Source organism: Penicillium subrubescens, assembly GCF_028828155.1.
Source record: "Penicillium subrubescens strain IBT 31985 chromosome Unknown utg000004l_segment0_segment0, whole genome shotgun sequence".
NCBI lineage: Eukaryota > Fungi > Ascomycota > Eurotiomycetes > Eurotiales > Aspergillaceae > Penicillium > Penicillium subrubescens.
In genome coordinates, this window is record NW_026643154.1 from 2686457 (window position 1) to 2699087 (window position 12631).

The 12631-nt window shown below is 49.4% G+C and overlaps 2 protein-coding genes across 2 annotated transcripts; both read right to left on the reverse strand.

The window, feature by feature from the left end:
• Positions 1-1140: 1140 nt before the first annotated feature.
• On the reverse strand, positions 1141-5345 carry N7473_006030 (KilA-N domain-containing protein; the record flags this gene model as incomplete). The annotated part of the gene is made up of 5 exons (XM_057151970.1): positions 1141-3704; positions 3759-3891; positions 3955-4161; positions 4230-4972; positions 5311-5345. The coding sequence occupies 5 exons, from the start codon at positions 5343-5345 to the stop codon at positions 2393-2395; spliced, it is 2430 nt and encodes an 809-aa protein (XP_057009775.1). The 3' UTR covers positions 1141-2392.
• A 6741-nt stretch (positions 5346-12086) lies between these two features.
• N7473_006031 (uncharacterized protein) lies at positions 12087-12631 on the reverse strand (the record flags this gene model as incomplete). Its single annotated transcript, XM_057151971.1, has 3 exons — positions 12087-12098; positions 12193-12291; positions 12461-12631. 3 exons carry the CDS (start codon positions 12629-12631, stop codon positions 12087-12089), a joined length of 282 nt encoding a protein of 93 aa, XP_057009776.1.

The window sequence follows — 12631 nt, forward strand, 5'->3', positions numbered from 1 at the left end:
AGCCAAGATGAAGAAGAGCAATATTCTAGCTCATGAGTCATTCTCTTCGCGTGGACAGACCTTAAGCGTAAGAAATGAGTCAGAACTTTCATAGAATGGCTCCCGATGATCTAGTGAGCCGTCACCCTAGTTTCCTTCCACATGGCCGTCGGCAAATCTACCAGTCAGTGTCCTCTTGTTTCAGGGACCCGAGTTTGACAAATTGACCAGGTCGACCCCCGTGGGACACTAGGCCAGTAAAGTGGATCCGCGCGGAATATCTCCGTGCCAAAGGGTCTACATCTTATCTTGCCGAACGGTTAATTTTGGGTTCCGCGGTTCATTCCGTTCCATGGATTCTACAGGCACAGACTTGTGAAACAGCAATTTGGAACTTTGGTCCCGAGAATTCGGCCCTTATCGCAGGGAAGTGGTGTGGGATAGATGACATTGTTCCCTAAAGAGAAAGTCGAGTCAGAGGATCGGGAAAACGTAGTCAATCTAGGTAGCCTTCTCCACAGAGCAACCGCTAATTCGAGGAATCCTATTTTTTTTGAATGGTCATGAGCCCAGTAAGTAGAGGACTGGTGGATAGGTCTGGCCATCTTACTCGTGAAGAAAGTCGGTCGAACCCCTTGGATCGGACCTCCATAGCTAGACACTGAATCCAAGACCTTGAGAAATCCCAATTAAATTGAAGACGTTATCAGCGCCATAATATGCACTACCTCAATAGAATAAGGCATCAAATGGTGCAATCTGGCAAGCTACAAATGTACAGTGGCATTTCGACGGCCTGTCGAGTTTGGAAAATACTATGGACAAGGCCACCACTTACATGCAGATGTTAGAGAAAAATACTATGAAAGATTAGTGATTTCATCTGGATAATTGACCAAGCTTCCATCGTCTCGAAAGTATTAGAGGAGCGGCAGGTTTGGAATAAACATGAGTTAAGGGCGACGGGAAAAGCTACTTCAAGAATCATTGAATGTAGTGGTGAAGGATAATAATGGGCAGTCAAGACTTCTTTAGTTACAAGTTACGGCCGGAGCAATTCTTACTGATCTACATCAATCTATCAATCCAATCAAGGGAGAACTCAGATCACTATATGATTCGGGGATAATGTGAGCCGACAGGACAGAAATCGTTATGAACGGCATCTTCATATTTATGCCCCTCCATCTAGACTAATGGAACCAAAGACTTGAAAAGGAAGAAATGAACCGAGTCAATTAAGGAAAAAACGAGAAGAAACCCCTAAGATAAAAAAGCCGCGCAGTGCAAGATTCATATTCATGATCATTCATTACCGTCATGTCATCTCTCTAAGAACAGAAAGAAGCCAGAAAAAGAAGAGAAGAAAAGAAACAACATGAGAAGCCCGCCGCCCGCGGCCAAAATCCGCACGCAGACCTGTCTGAACCCAAAAGCCTAGCTTTTGATGAAAAACCTAAGCGACAGAAATGGATACAGACACAAGGCCAGACTAGGCTAAACCCAAGATCAAGATCAAAGTCACCGGGAATCCAAGTCCCAGGTGAAAGATCATGAGAGAAAATGAAAAGAAAAAACAAAACGAAAAAAATCCTTTTGCCCCCAAAAAAGAAGTAAACAGTATCGCAAGAATTTCCAATGGCCAACAATTCAATTCGCTCTCGAGAGGTTCTTCTCTCCAAGAACCAGTAACTCGAGACAAGTCCAAAAATGAGAAAAACACTGGTCGTTCCTGGTCATGAATGAATGAGCAAGAAGTGCGGACATAGAAAATTCGTTATATGAGATTCGTGTCATCATGGTCGTTAAAAAAAAAAAAAAGAATAGGAAGACGAAGAAGGAGGAAGTCAAGAACAAAGGAGAGAGAGACTGAACGTGAGGAAATGCACTGCTCCGCCCTGTACACTCAACTCAACTTCGGTCATGCCATCCATCCCAACTGCTTCCTGTTGTTATCAATTTGCGTGTGGAAGACATGGTGGTGGGTGTAGAATAAAGCATAATGGGTGGGGTATTCCCGGAATCCAACCTGGTCAGAGACCTGAAACATCAAGAAGCACTCGGGTTGATCGGAATCGGGGCAGCGCTCAAGATCGATCCTTAAGATCCATACCCTGACTCGATCGCGAGAAAAAGACCAAGTGCAGTCTGTGTCATCGAGACGGGGCGTAAGATAAGATGTAAATTTAAACGCAGTGCTCAAACCGAATCAAAAAAAGCAGGTCATGTCAAGCGTTCCCAAAGTCCACGGTACGGAGGATCAAACCAACACCGCGGTGCCGCGTCTATCATCAAAAAAAGTAAATCAAAACTCCATCCAGAGGTGAGAGAGGTTGTGTTAGTTGGCGTTATTCAAGGTCGTAAAATGGTCTTCCACAAATGATGCAAGCGATGAAAAGTGGGTTGCCAGTGATCATCGACGGCGAGCCATCACCCCGCCGGTCTTCACAGGTTGCAGCAGAGGGGCACCCACGGGACCGCCAAGTGTGGTCTCGGTGATAGTCTTGCGGCGCTTACTCTCGTACTCACCGCCGCTATCGGTCCGTAGGACATCGTCCTCCTCACGCATGCGCTTGTTGCCCGAGCCCATGTTGCCATTCATGGTGGTTGCATAGACGGGCGTTGATGTAGACGCCATGGAATACGGGTCCGAGGCACCATGTGCAGGCGTGCCGCGAGTGTCACTCACAGCGTTGTACAATGTCGTCGCAGCAGTGGGGCGCGGGGGAGTGTTATATCCTGAAGCCCAGTGCGGGCCCGGCGCGCTGACGCTGGTCCGCGGTGTCATGCGGCCTGAGCCATTTTGCTGAGGAGATCCAGTCATCTCGGGAGTCAGCTGAGAGTGCTCGCCATTGATCGATCCCACAGACGGATTGGTCGTGTATGTGTAGGAGCCCCGGTTGTTGTATGCGGATCCTTGGTCCTGCAGGTACTCTGGCTCATGTTCCTGTCCCGCCTCACCAGAACCATTGTTCTGCGAGTAGCGCTCAGACCCATTGCTCTGGGAATACCGGTCAGACTTCAGGTCAGAAGTTTCGGTCTCAGGAGCCCGACCTGTCGGGGGAGCCATCTCGTTCTTCAAATAGTTCATCGTGGGAAGAGATTGGCCGTAATTGGAGATGCCAGATTGCGTCATGGGCGTCTGCGGGGCATACTGTGAGTGAGACTGCGGCGCAGCCGAGTAGTATGGCTTGCTGTCATATCCGGTTTGTCCCTGATACGGCGGCATACTGTGGAGGTTGTTGCCGGGAGGTGTCGTGGCGGGCGTAGTCGGCATCGAGCGTTGGTTGCTCAGGGCGGTGTCGATGGACAATGGTTGCGTGTGCGGCACCTGGCCACCCCATTCATATGAGCTCCCCTGGTTGGTCACTCCCATCAGGCTGGATGCACTGGCTGGGGGAGTGGGAAACGTATTGGCGCGATCAAGACTGGGACGAGGACCACCTCCCATGGAAGGTGGCTGGGACATGTGCGAAGACATGGGAGTCTGCATAGCTTGGTGGTGGTGCAAGCTCGAGTGCTGGGGAGCGGTCGGGGTAGTGCGCTGAGCTCCTGAGAGAGGGCCCTCCAGACGCCGGTGGTTAGATTCCTGCACGACTGCGTTTGTCCGGGTTTGGTTGGCTGGATGATACAATAGGCCGCCAATATTGTGCACGAAAAGCGGATACAAGAGATCGGTGATCTTCTCCTTGTTGGCAAACTCCAATGCACGCTCGAATGGGATCCTAGGGGGCGAATTAGATCTCGCTTTAATTCTCAGACTGTGGAGAAGAACTTACCAAACACCCTTCAGGTGCATTGGACCAATCTTCACCACATGGCGCAGCTTCTCGCTCTTCAAAATACCATCACGGCGGCCACGAGTCATCCCAGCCACGTTGAGGAGCTTGGTACCATTGATCATATGGTTATCTGCGAGGCAATTTGTTAGACCAGAATGATTTGACGAATGATGGGATTAATGGATAAACATACCCTCTCTCCGAGCAACACATACACCCTTGGCTTCCACCTGATAGCAAAGGCTGCCCTCATCCTCCCACAAGGTTGCAGTAACCCTCGGCTTGGCTCCGGGAGGCGCAATCTGGCCTGTGGGATCATAGACGAAGCCTTGCAAAGGAGATCCGGTGCTGTTCCCATACCCAGAAGGAGCTGCAACGGGGTGGTTGCTGACTGGGCTCACTAATGTTTCAATTAGTTCAGCTATTACATGGAAACAGAACTTCCTCTTCAGAATGGACGAAACTGACCTTGGGGAAGCGGCAACAACTGTGCGGGCATTTGTCCACCCATGGAGCTTGCTGGCGGCGCGTGGCCCGTTGGCGGGGAGGTCACGCCATTCGAGTAGCCATATTGCTGATACGACGCCGGGGCATAGCTGGAGGCCGGTTGCAAGACGGGCGGCTGGTGCTGGTACGGATAGTGGGACATGGTGCCGGCAGTGGCAGCCTGCGAAGCGTATGGTTGGGCAGAGGACAGATGGGAATGAACGTCCATGTACGGCTGAGAGTGATTCATACTGCCGAGCGAGGTCGGGCTGGGATAAAAGCCGTCGGTGTGAGCAATGGCGTACTCCGAATCGAACGAAAGCCGGCCCTGTCCTAAATCTGCAGGGGGCGGTGGGCTCCTTGGCTCCTGGACCGCAGAAGCACCAGACAGACTTGTTCTAGCGCTGGAGCTGGTGGTCGAGCCAGGCACGTCGGGATAAAATGAGGAATTGAGGGTGCGGGTCGGGGCCTGAGTGGCGGTCGGGAGGCTGAGCGCGGGGAGCTTATCGCCCGACAACAACGGTCGTTCGGCCGCGTGGTGGTTGTACCAGGGGGTATCAGCAGGGCCGCGGGTGTGGACCTGCGAGATCGATGGCAGCTCCAGCTTTTCGGTTTCACGGGGAGGACTGTAGAAAGAGATGTGGAAGCGCTTTGGCTTGGGAGGGTCGGGAAGATGGGGGAGGAGGTATGGCTGTCGGGAGGTGTTAGACTGTGGGGATGGGGTCCTGCGAGCCGTTTCAAGAGAGCTGGTTGATCAAAGAGCAGAAGCCGGGCGCAAAGGTTGCACTGCGTCCGACAGAAAGAAATTGGTTTGTAGAAGGTAAGTCTGAAGGGTAAATTCCAGTTTTACCAACAAATGTGTGGAGTGGAGGAGAGAGGCAATGCAAATGCAATCAGTTTTCCGTTGGGTAGTCGCAGATGCGGGCAAGGCACCAAAAGAGTCGGGACTCGGGAGACCAATATAGAATCGCTTTTTGGATGGGAAGAGGAATAGAGCAGAGCAGACAGTAGATAGCAGAGAAGATCGAACAAATTCCCAGCAATCAACAATCAAAGAGCAGACAGGGCATCAATCTCATGAACGGTCGTGACAAACATGAAAAGGCGGATGTGAGTTCATGCAAGTTGCGAACAGCCGAAGTCAAATAAGGCCGCAGTGTGGGAGTGAAGGGGTGGCGAGAGAATGAAACGAAAGGGTTTTTACAGAAAGAGGCTGGCGTGCAGCAAACGCATCCCCGTCTGCAGGATGGGGGGGAGGTTTGAGATGACCCAAGGGGGAGGGGGTGGGTGTAAAGAAGGAGGAGGGGGAAGGTGGAAGTGAGTTGAGAAGAAGAGAGAGAGAGAGAGAGAGAGATCAGTTGGGAGAGGCACACATCAGAGCCGCAGGACGGGAAAGGCGATCAGTGGAGGTAAAGCAGGTGACTGGGATGACTAAGGGCAGAGGAATGTGGGGGTGTGCAGAGAGATAGCGAGAGGGTGGGAAAATGCTGGGAAAAAAGACGAGGAGTTGGTGGTTTCAAGGTGGCTGGGAGGGCTGCTAAATGCTGGCAGAGAATCGCTGGAGGAGGTACAGTTTAGTACGGGGTATCGGGAGGATCCTGGGAAGTCCTGAGGTTTCCACTCGAAAATAGTATCGGTGGAGCCGAGGAAGTTAACGAAAAGTAGTCTGGGAGCTGGTACGATCGAGTCAACCGCCACCAAGCAAGGATGGGCAAGGGTCGAGAATATCTGGAAGAAAGTGGACTAGCGAAATAGAGAAATAGAGGGGGGAGGATTTTCAAAAAATCAGGAATAAAATAGAGCCATATTTAATATGAAGGAATTTTTAATGAGAAATGGATTTATAGCTAAATAATGGAAATCAGAACTAGGAAATCATCACCTGGGGCACTAATAACACATAAGACTGTTTAGTGAGAGGAGAAAGAGAGAGGGACACAATTCAACATGGAAAAGAAAAAGAAAAGTAAAAGATAATTAAATCAGGTAAAAATCAGAAGAAATAAAATACTAAATAAAATCATAAACAATATTAAAAAAAAAAAAAAAAATGCAGGGACATTGACAAGAGAAGAGACCAGGGCTGGGCAGACGGAAGGAACGACAACACCAGCCAACAAAAGACAGCAAGAAAGAGGAGACCAGACTGACAGAGAGAGAGGAAGAGAGGAAGAGAAGAAAGAGAGGAAAGAGGGGATCCACCAAGCTGAGGAGATCCTGGTCTGTGTGACAAGCAAAACGCTGATCGCCCGGGATAGGCCCGCTGGGATCAGGTGGAGTCCGATCCCTACCGCCACGCACTTGACGAAATGGAATAATACAATTATATAGATACAGAGAGGCTAGGGAAGATCGGCAGAGGATTGTGATCTGTAGTTTGAAGGGTAGAGAAAAGGGCAGGAGGAATACAGAATACAGAGTAAACAAAGTATATAGTATAGAAAGAGCGCAAGGTCTTGAAGATAGAGTACAAGCAGTAACTTCTCACATAAGGCCGAGACAGACCAGGGACTGGGATGCCATACAGATTCACCTTACTCCTAATTACACCAGTAGTAAGAGTACTGTCCTTTTCAAGTACTATACTAATACATAGTAATTCTTGGTTATATACTCCGTTCTCCGTGGTAAATCATCGGGGATGCTTCCTCCGGAAGGGATGAGCCATGGTTGACGGTCTCTCCACGAGCGCGGGTCCCACCGTGAACCAGGGATGGTAAGAACGGGGAGAACTGGGGCAGAATAACACCACAACACTAAGTACAGTATGTACTAACTATCCTATACTCAATTCGGAGCACTAAATAACAACACAAAACAATGAGGATGGAATCGAGAGTCGAGACTCCCGATCGACGGCCCCGTGCAAGACATAGCGCCTGCAGAGCCCGGCGGCTGCACCGTCGATTACGGCCGGGGGGTTTCATCTGCGCTTAGTGCGAGAGTTGGAAGATCCATTAGCAGGGTAATTTGAAGATTATTGTCCACTTGGATAGTACTGTAGGTTGATATAGGTAGAAGATTCAATTTGCTAGAAGGATAAATTAATGATATCCTCGGACTCAATTCCATTAAAGTTTGATCAAACAAGTCCATGAATTACTCTTCTCAAACTCCACCAGGAACAGGTCAAAACAACTCCCCCGACAGAGCGAGGGCCCTAGGCTGGCCAGCACCGAGCCCACCCGCCCTGCCCACTAACAACACTAATGCCCGCGATCTCTCTCTCTCTCGAACCAGGCACACGGACTCCCGTCATGGATTTCTGTTGAAATTATTACTCCGTGGTGACAGTCCCAGTTCCAGTCCTAACCTAACCCCAGAGGGAAAGACCCATGAATTCCAAATTGCAAACTTCAGCACAGTATCGAATCAGCCACCTATTATTTCTTTCCATCATACAGTAAAAAAGCAGGTGATCATCTCTAAGTCTAAAGAGTGTACTCTCTATCTCGTACTTTGTACACAACACTATCAAACAATTCCTTTTTCCACGACCGATCGATCACGCTCCGTGATATCTTGGGTCAGCCTCGGATACGCAGCGCGCGGCCCGTCGATCGTTAAGCCCTGGGGGTGGAAATTGCATTTAGCACGGCTATAGCCGACGAGCAGAGGAGAGTGATCGTGATACAGTAGATTGATTAGTTCGTATTAGTAGGGGGGTAATTAGTATTACTTACTGTACTGTACAGTATGGGTGGCTTATGGGCACTGGGGCACTGGGCACAGAAAGAAAGCCTAGGCTAGGCACTGGCGGGCTCCTTGTGGCCTAAGCTTTAGGTCCTCGCAAATACTACCAATCAACCATCTTCTTCCCTTAGCTACTGTGACTGACGGAGTAATTCGTTATTTCCTTCCTTGCTATGATACTGATAGCGTACTTACTCCGTACTCCATAGTAACTTGGAACGACTCAATTCCCCGCTTACTCAATCATCCAAACCCAAATTGCCACCCAATCCACCGAAAAGAAGATACAATACATACTCCGAAAGAGAATTAAAAAAGAAACCAGCTTGTCCACGATAAGGCGGTCCGAGAGTCACGGGCGCGTCACACCCAAGGGATGGCAAAAGAGGAGAAGGGGGGGGAATCAGTGGCTCAGAAGGCACCACGCACCGGGTGGCTTGAGTCGATCAAGGGTCTGTTCTCTTGGGATCCCTGCTAGTTCCACAACTGGGCGTTTACCGAAAAGGTCGGTTGAAGACCTGCCCCGTCCAGATTGAAATCGATGGGCAAGATAGTGCCTTTTTGGGGGTGGGAGTGGGAGTGGGAAAGGATCTGTTGATGGTCCCTTTTTCCTTTTGCTTTGACTCTAGTGATAAGGCCACATTATCGCTGGTTCAACGTCAACTTTCCCATACATGATGTTTACTGTAGGTCAAAACGTAGAGGAGATGAGACTAGGCCAGGCTACGAATACCAAGGCGATTGGCTTGCGCGATCGTGGCCGACTGTGAAGTAATAATGGGCCAAAAATTTGAGCTCCGGAACGCACTCCGTAATTACGATAATTCCCATGACGTTGAAGATCTACTCAACCTCTGGATTAAGGCCACCACGCTAAACAGCTATCTACAGTAGTAGGTAGATAACTCTTGTATGTACATAAATAACTCCTTCTCTTTACGGATTACATATTTTCCAGTACTTACCTAACCAGCCCATCAATGCCAGTGGTTGATCAACGATCGTGACGAGTCGTTTTTCGACAACAGAGGTTTATTCCACAACCTTGTCTAGCGCGGATAATCCCCCCAGCAAGGGGATCTCGGTTGACGCAGGCCGCGAAACGTCGCTGGCAAATTGGCAATTGGGGAGAAGAGACTGGGGAAGAGAGGAACTCTGTCTTCCGTAGCTTACTACTACTTCACTTTCCATACACCGCCTGTTTCTTCTCGATCCCATTGATCCAGATAGATACCCCCTTGCATCACACGTAGGAGCACTGGTGAGGCGGGATGGGCGGTGGGAGATGGAGTTAATTTTTTTCAAATTGAATCGAGTTAAACGCACCAATCGAGGTGGAGATTGAGGGATATTGAAAGTCTTGAGGCGGAAGAAAGGGATAAGCGGGAGAGGAATCTCGATAGTCGGGCTGTCGTGAACGAGGTTGACAGATGTCAAATTTGACAGGGGCGTGGTATTGAAGTTGCTTTGACGTATGTAGAGTACTGTAGGTATAGAGGTCTATTGTACATGGAGGGCAGGAAAGTGTTCCAATTCTTTCTACGGTACTTCGTATAGCGGTCCTATCTTGGCTTTGATTTGCTTTTGTTCTCTACTGGACGTGTATAGTTACATAGTTGTAACAAGCTTACTACCTTTGTCTGCCGAATATTCTGTTTTTCGGTTATTTTTTCTGTATGATTCTCGTCACCGTCCGTCCGACCGGAAGAAAGGGAGAATAGATGATCAATTGCCAATCTGGCGATTATTGACATCGACAAACACCCTAGCAAGTGTGCGGGACTATCTACGGAATAAGGGAGACATACTCTACAACTTGTAGACCGTCCTCCGTCTAGAGTAACGTACTCCCCTCTCCAAGCAAGAAGGCCACCGATTGATTGATGGATTTCCCGATTCTTCCCTGCTCCGTTCACAGATTTGCCTTCGGTGGGTTACGCTCCTAGTCGTGGCGTTAGGCCGACCACACAGACCCTGTCGGAGGGGAGGGGATGATTAGGGCCAGAAGCGAGACATGGGGGAGAGTGCGTGGGTAGACCGAACAGAGTACGGAGTAGATTGTCCAGGATGGCAGTTTTTATCACAGGGTCGAGCGACCAGACTAACCACTGTGGACATGCTTGAGAAGAAGACGCCATCGATTCTCACCGAGCGATCGGGAAGAAACGGGGTCGCTGCAACTCCCGCGTGGGAGATTCTTCGCCGAGCCCTAGCTCTCTAGCTCTAGCTACCAGCTCTACGGAGTACTTCCGCAAGAAGTGCGAAAGAATGGGTCCGTCCTTCGCCAGGGCTACTGTAGCTCAGAAGCTACCGGATGAAGAGCTCCTGGTTGGAACAGTGCACGAAGAGGGAACGATAGTCTAATCCTATCATATGCATAGACTTACAGAGGCACTGGAGACAAAGCATCTGCAATCTAGCAAGTCTTCAAAGCAGGTACGCTAGTTAGTGAACTAACTTCCTCACGAAAAGCCCGGGGTCTGCTTCCAGATCCCTGCCCGCAGCTCGCTATCGACGGCCCGATACCCGCTGCGCATACAGCGTACAGTAGGGGGAGGCAAAGAAAAGAAAAAGAAAGAGCGGGAAAAAGTCAAAATTAAAAATAAAACAAAGAGGGAGGGGAATGAGTGGATAGTTTGGCAAGGGTGAATGGGGCCCAAAAAGCAAAGACCAAGTCAACTAACCCCACTATGTACAGTACCGTCACACCGAAGGATCCGCTGGAATTGACCAGTCCCATGCTAGGATGTTGTTCGTGGAAGTAAAAGCCTTGAGGAGTTTTTGCTAGTCGCGGTTGGTGGAAATATTTACCTTTTTTGTTGTACAGCGTAGTACTGCACTCACATACTTTCTTAGCAAGGAAAAAATAAAAGAAAAGAAAAGGAATGGAAAAGGAAAAGAGATTAGGAAAAAAACCCAAAATCAGTCATCCAATCAAAATACAATCGAATCATGGCGGAGTCAGCGGGCCAACCGGGGAGGCTGGGCGTGGAGACAGCGCTTGGAACGGTTGGCTTGCGTTTTGGGTTGGTTCTTTGGTTCTCAGACCCAACCTCCTCTCTTCTCCAGTCTCTTTTTCTCCAGTCAAGGTCTGCATCGACTTGATGACTGATGACTGATTCATGTACCTAGCTCGGACACTAAAGCGCCCCAACACACTCGCAGTAGACGCTAGCGGACAAGCTAGTCGGGGGGCCCGGAATTCATCAGAATCTCCTCCAGGATCTGTACGAGTACGGAGTGTACTCAGTTTCTGTAGGTTGATTCAAGGCTTCAGAAAGTCTATGTCGGTTTAGCAACTGCCCTTCATGGGTTAGTAGGAGAGTAACTAAGTATAGAATACTGAATCCGTGGTTGAGAGTCAATAGCCATGGCCTCGGAAAATACAACACGCGCGACCGTCTACAACATCCATTGTTCGCAGTCTCCTCCGTATGCACTCCGTACTCCGACCTCCGTAAATCCTTCATCGATCGCCCTAAGCTTGGGCCAAGTGTACTTGTCTGCAAAATCTCCTTCATCTTCCACTTCCCAATCCGTATTCGCGAATCGTCCATCACTCTGCAAATCATCGATTTTTTTTCTTCTTTTTCCCCTGGTCTTTCTCTCCTTCCCCACTCCAATCAGTAACCAACCCCGGAGTAAACTTACAGGAATCAATTAGCAAATCTACAAAAATCTAATTACTCCCCACCAGCCCTAAATCGGGGACTATCCACGAACCTCCGGACCTGATGTATCAACCGGCCGGCCGAACAGCCCGTTAAACCGTGAAGAAGAAGCAGCAAGGGCTACAATAGACTAGAGCCGGGATCGGGGGGCCGCCAAGGACTTAGTACAAAACCGACTGTGTTTAGTCCATGGTAGCATGGTCGTGGGATGGTCCAGGCTTTGTGCGGATTTACTGGCTCGATGGGTCCCGAGCTTTGGCATTGATCGTCGCGGTCCGGCGCGGGTTGACGGGGGTGAATGACGCTATCTACGGATGTACGTATTTATCGCGCATGTCGGGGCTGATCGGCCGTTCGGGTGGGTGTCGGAGATGGGGATGGTGGGTTTCATTATTATTATTATTCATAGAAAGAGATTGGTTAGAAAGGGATGTTTGATTATCATTGACGATATTCTTGATACCCTGTATCATCATCAACTATTAACCTATTATTGACAATTAACAGGTTGATCATGATCAGCTATTGTAGAGACAGGGAGGGATATAGGATCATTGACTTGACTGGTCTGTATTTCATACATTTTCCTTATTATTGTAGGATTTGATTTCTTCCTCGGCTTGTCGGAAGAATAGTCGAGCAGGGGGCATGGCAGAGCTCGCTTTGAGATGCTCCACTAGCTAGGAGAGGGGTTTTAGCTAGTCAATCATACTGTATCATCGCCGATGATATCTAAAAATTCAGTCTGCGCTGCCTCAACAAAGTAACTAAGCGATTTACACACACAGCTGTCCTAAACTCTTGAGATACTATTCTTGTCCTGACAATGATCGACGGGTTCGTCCGTACCTTGCAGCGACCAAGTTGCCCTGCAGCTCGGGGGTGGACGTCAGTCCGTGCAGACCTGGCAAGCTTGCGATGATGGGCCATGGCACGGAGATTCGGAGACGTAGACGGGGGTCCTGCAAGGCCGTAGCTCCGGTGCACGTACCAACTGAGCTTACTCAAGTCCGGAGACAT